General features: G+C 49.6%; 1 protein-coding gene across 1 annotated transcript; it reads left to right on the top strand.

The window, feature by feature from the left end:
- Positions 1 to 367: 367 nt before the first annotated feature.
- Positions 368 to 1,903, top strand: LOC136545618 (acyl transferase 15-like). The gene has a single exon (XM_066537623.1). The coding sequence runs from the start codon at positions 380 to 382 to the stop codon at positions 1,685 to 1,687; it is 1,308 nt and encodes a 435-aa protein (XP_066393720.1). The 5' UTR covers positions 368 to 379; the 3' UTR covers positions 1,688 to 1,903.
- The last annotated feature ends 1,320 nt before the right edge of the window (positions 1,904 to 3,223 follow it).

Below are 3,223 nucleotides of genomic sequence, written 5' to 3'. Positions count from 1 at the left end.
TTTTTGATAAATATTTTTATAAAAACAAGGAGTCAAAGTAATACTTTAGAGACCGTGTCGCTGTCTAAAAACAACTTAATTTTTTTTAGTAGTATGGACCAGGCAGGCCTCTCCGTTGGCCTTCCAGAAATAGAAAAAAAAAACACAGTAGTCGTTGGGGCTTGTGGCTGAGAAGCCGAGGGGTAGTTGGTGCTTGCTGGAGTATTGGGGTAGCTGGGCCCATAGCAGCTAGCTGTACGTGATGGAAAAAGTTTATGTAACCCATAGGTATATATGCAGAGCTGTCTGGATGTCTCTCTCTCTTTATATATATGTGTGTGTGTACAGAAAGGAAAAGCACCAAGGTACAGGAGTGAGATATATGCATTCCAAAATCAGTATGAATACCATAGTGAGCAAGTCCTCGTCGATTGTCGTCGGGCGGCCATTGGAGCCCTTGACGATGAGCGACGGTACTACCATAAAACTCTCACCTTTAGATAGGGGTAATTTTCCCATGACAGTGTTGCTCCTATACGAGCACCCCATCAACAACGCTGCCAACACCATCAAAACGGCACTGTCCCAGGCGCTTGTCCACTACTACCCTTTCTCCGGACGCTTGGTTCCGGGAGGCGATGGCATCAGCTCGACAGGCTCGTACATCGACTGCACCGGAGAGGGCGTGGCGGAATTCATCTCCGCGTCCGCGGACTGTTCCCTGAAGCAAGCAGCCAAGCTCTTTGAAAGATCATCATCATCATCTGGTGGTGGCGGCACTGGCACCAACTCTCTTCTAGACGAGCTCACCAGGTGCAACCCCGCCGGCGGCTACGGCGCCACTGATCCTTTGCTCTCTGTCCAGCTTACCGAGTTCACCTGCGGTGGCTTCATCCTCGGAGTTACGTGGAGCCACGCCATTGCCGATGGCGCTGGGATCGCCCAATTTCTCGGCGCCATCGGCGAGCTTGCCCGTGGGCTGATGTCGCCGTCCATTCTTCCCGTCAGGTGGGACGAAGCGGTCTCGAGCCTTCCTCCGCCGCCAGGTTCCGTGAGGGATGTGGAGCTCGAGCACAGCCCCCTCGTCGTTCTTGATGTCACCATCCCCTCGAGCTTCATCAGCCGCAACAAATCCAAAGCTGAGTTTCATGGCCAGCCACGCTGCACCACCTTTGAGGTTGCCGCCGCCGTTCTATGGCAGTGCCGTACCCGGGCGACCATGTCCATTTGCCGCCCAGACACCCTTTCTGCTCTTTCATTCACGGTTAACGTGCGCAAGCACGTGGGCGCCAAGGACGGCTACTACGGCAACTGTGTGGTTAATCAGCATGTCATGGCAACGAGCGGCGCAGTGGCAGGCGCAGATATCATGGACCTAGTCAAGATGATCAAACAGGCCAAGGATCAAGTGCCTGACCTGCTCGACAAGAAGAGGAACGAAAGCAGCAAGAACCGGCTGCAAGGGTTGGATGGGCGGTACAACATGTTCGCCGTGACGTCCTGGAGAAATATCGGCTTCGAGGAGGCTGATTTTGGGAGCGGGCCGCCAGCTAGGGTAATGTGGCACGAACCAGGGATACCACCTTTTCCGATTTGCTTCATCTGTCCCAACAAAGGGGAAGATGATGTCAGTGTGGTATCGTTCTGTGTCAAGGAGGAGCATGCCGACGCATTCCTGCAAGAAATAGCAAAGTTTACTAGTATTTAGCAGCCTGGCTGCTGGATGGTATTCAACGCCTCGGTGGACTTCAATCGGTGCCTTTCTATTCCGGCGACCTCTAAAGTAGCCTGGATGTAGCAAAAAGGACTGTGATTTTACTATACTCATATTGATGCACGAGGGTTGTTTTTATAGGAACTAAATGAACCTTCCATGTAAGAAAAAAATATATGATGTGACAGCCGATTTAACGAGGAAAGATAAGAAAATAAGAGGAAACGGTTTTTAAAGAAGAAACGGTGTCTTCGCGAGAATCCAGATGAAAAAAATTGCCGGAAACCACAAGTCTAGATCCGGTGCGCTTGGGTCCTCGCCGTCACGACGTGCGGCTGTCCGCGCACCCGCGCTACACAGCACCGCACCCGGGCTGGCCAGTTTGGCGCACGGGATGCGCTCGCTGCCGCGGACGGTGGCGTGTGGGGAGCCGCACGGCTTGGCTCACAGGATGCGCTCACTTCTCCTGCATCTCGCCGGGACGTAATATGTGCCTGAAGCCTGCTTGCGATCTTGACCTCTACTCTGCACGGGATCGATCACTTCTCCTGCATTCATGCGTGAGTTTGTGCAAAATCAAATATTGATGTTTCTAGAGCTAGCACATTTTGTTCCTAGAGCAGTAGTAATGGGCGGGGAGGAAGAAAGCGGGAATAGAGGGTGAAAATTTTACATTTTAGTCCTTTCTAAAAACTACTTCTACAAATAGACTCCTCATAAAACTTTTTTCATAAATAGACCAAAAGCTCAGCGTCAAATAATAAAACGCCGAGATCTTCGCATGGTCGATTTTTCCAACTGGGTCGATTTTTCCATGTGCCAAAACTGGGATTAACAAAATGACCCAGTTTTGGCACATGGAAAAATCGACCCAGTTGGAAAAATTGACCCAGTTTTTAAATAATTAACAAATCAACTAAATATAAATTAATGATAGGCTAATACTTTTTGGAAAAACCGTTGGAGAAACCTTTCGCTCGTCGCAGAGCCCATCGAGGGTCCTCTGGGCCTCCGCCGGCTTCGTGTTCTCCCATCAAGCATCACCCTCGCCTCGGCCATCTCCCTTGCGAATGCCTGAAAGAAGAGAACATGAGGAAACCTTCGCAAGGGGTTAGTGCGGCAGCGAAGAGGTTGCGAGGGCCCGAAAAAGGCCAAACATCAGGCGGGGTGCCCTGCTAGGGGCACCTCCCCCCAACATCCGCTTTTGTAGCTTACTAGCAAAAGTACACGTGCGTTGCAACGGAATCCAATATGTATAGGGGTCACAAGTCCGGGTCAAATATGAGATATGGAGGATGTAACCCAATACGTATTGGAATGAGACCATGTATTCATCATCGCTAGAAGCTCTTTTAACTCGTATGAGTCATATCCCGATAGGGGTGTAGGAAGAAACAAGATAAAATTTTGGGCGTTTTTTTGATTTTGTTAAGGTATAGAAGCATCAATATATAGATATAGATTAGCTTGGATGACAAAACTATTTTAGATTAGTTATAGTTGTACCATCTGCTGATCTAGATTGATTAG

This window comes from Miscanthus floridulus, chromosome 3, assembly GCF_019320115.1.
Source record: "Miscanthus floridulus cultivar M001 chromosome 3, ASM1932011v1, whole genome shotgun sequence".
NCBI lineage: Eukaryota > Viridiplantae > Streptophyta > Magnoliopsida > Poales > Poaceae > Miscanthus > Miscanthus floridulus.
The sequence above is the reverse complement of the archived record's forward strand: the minus strand, read 5'-3'. Positions and strand labels throughout refer to the sequence as shown.

Excerpts from the sequence above, each read along its gene's own strand:
- LOC136545618 (XM_066537623.1), top strand. The coding sequence starts at position 380 with ATGAATACCATAGTGAGCAAGTCCTCGTCGATTGTCGTCGGGCGGCCA.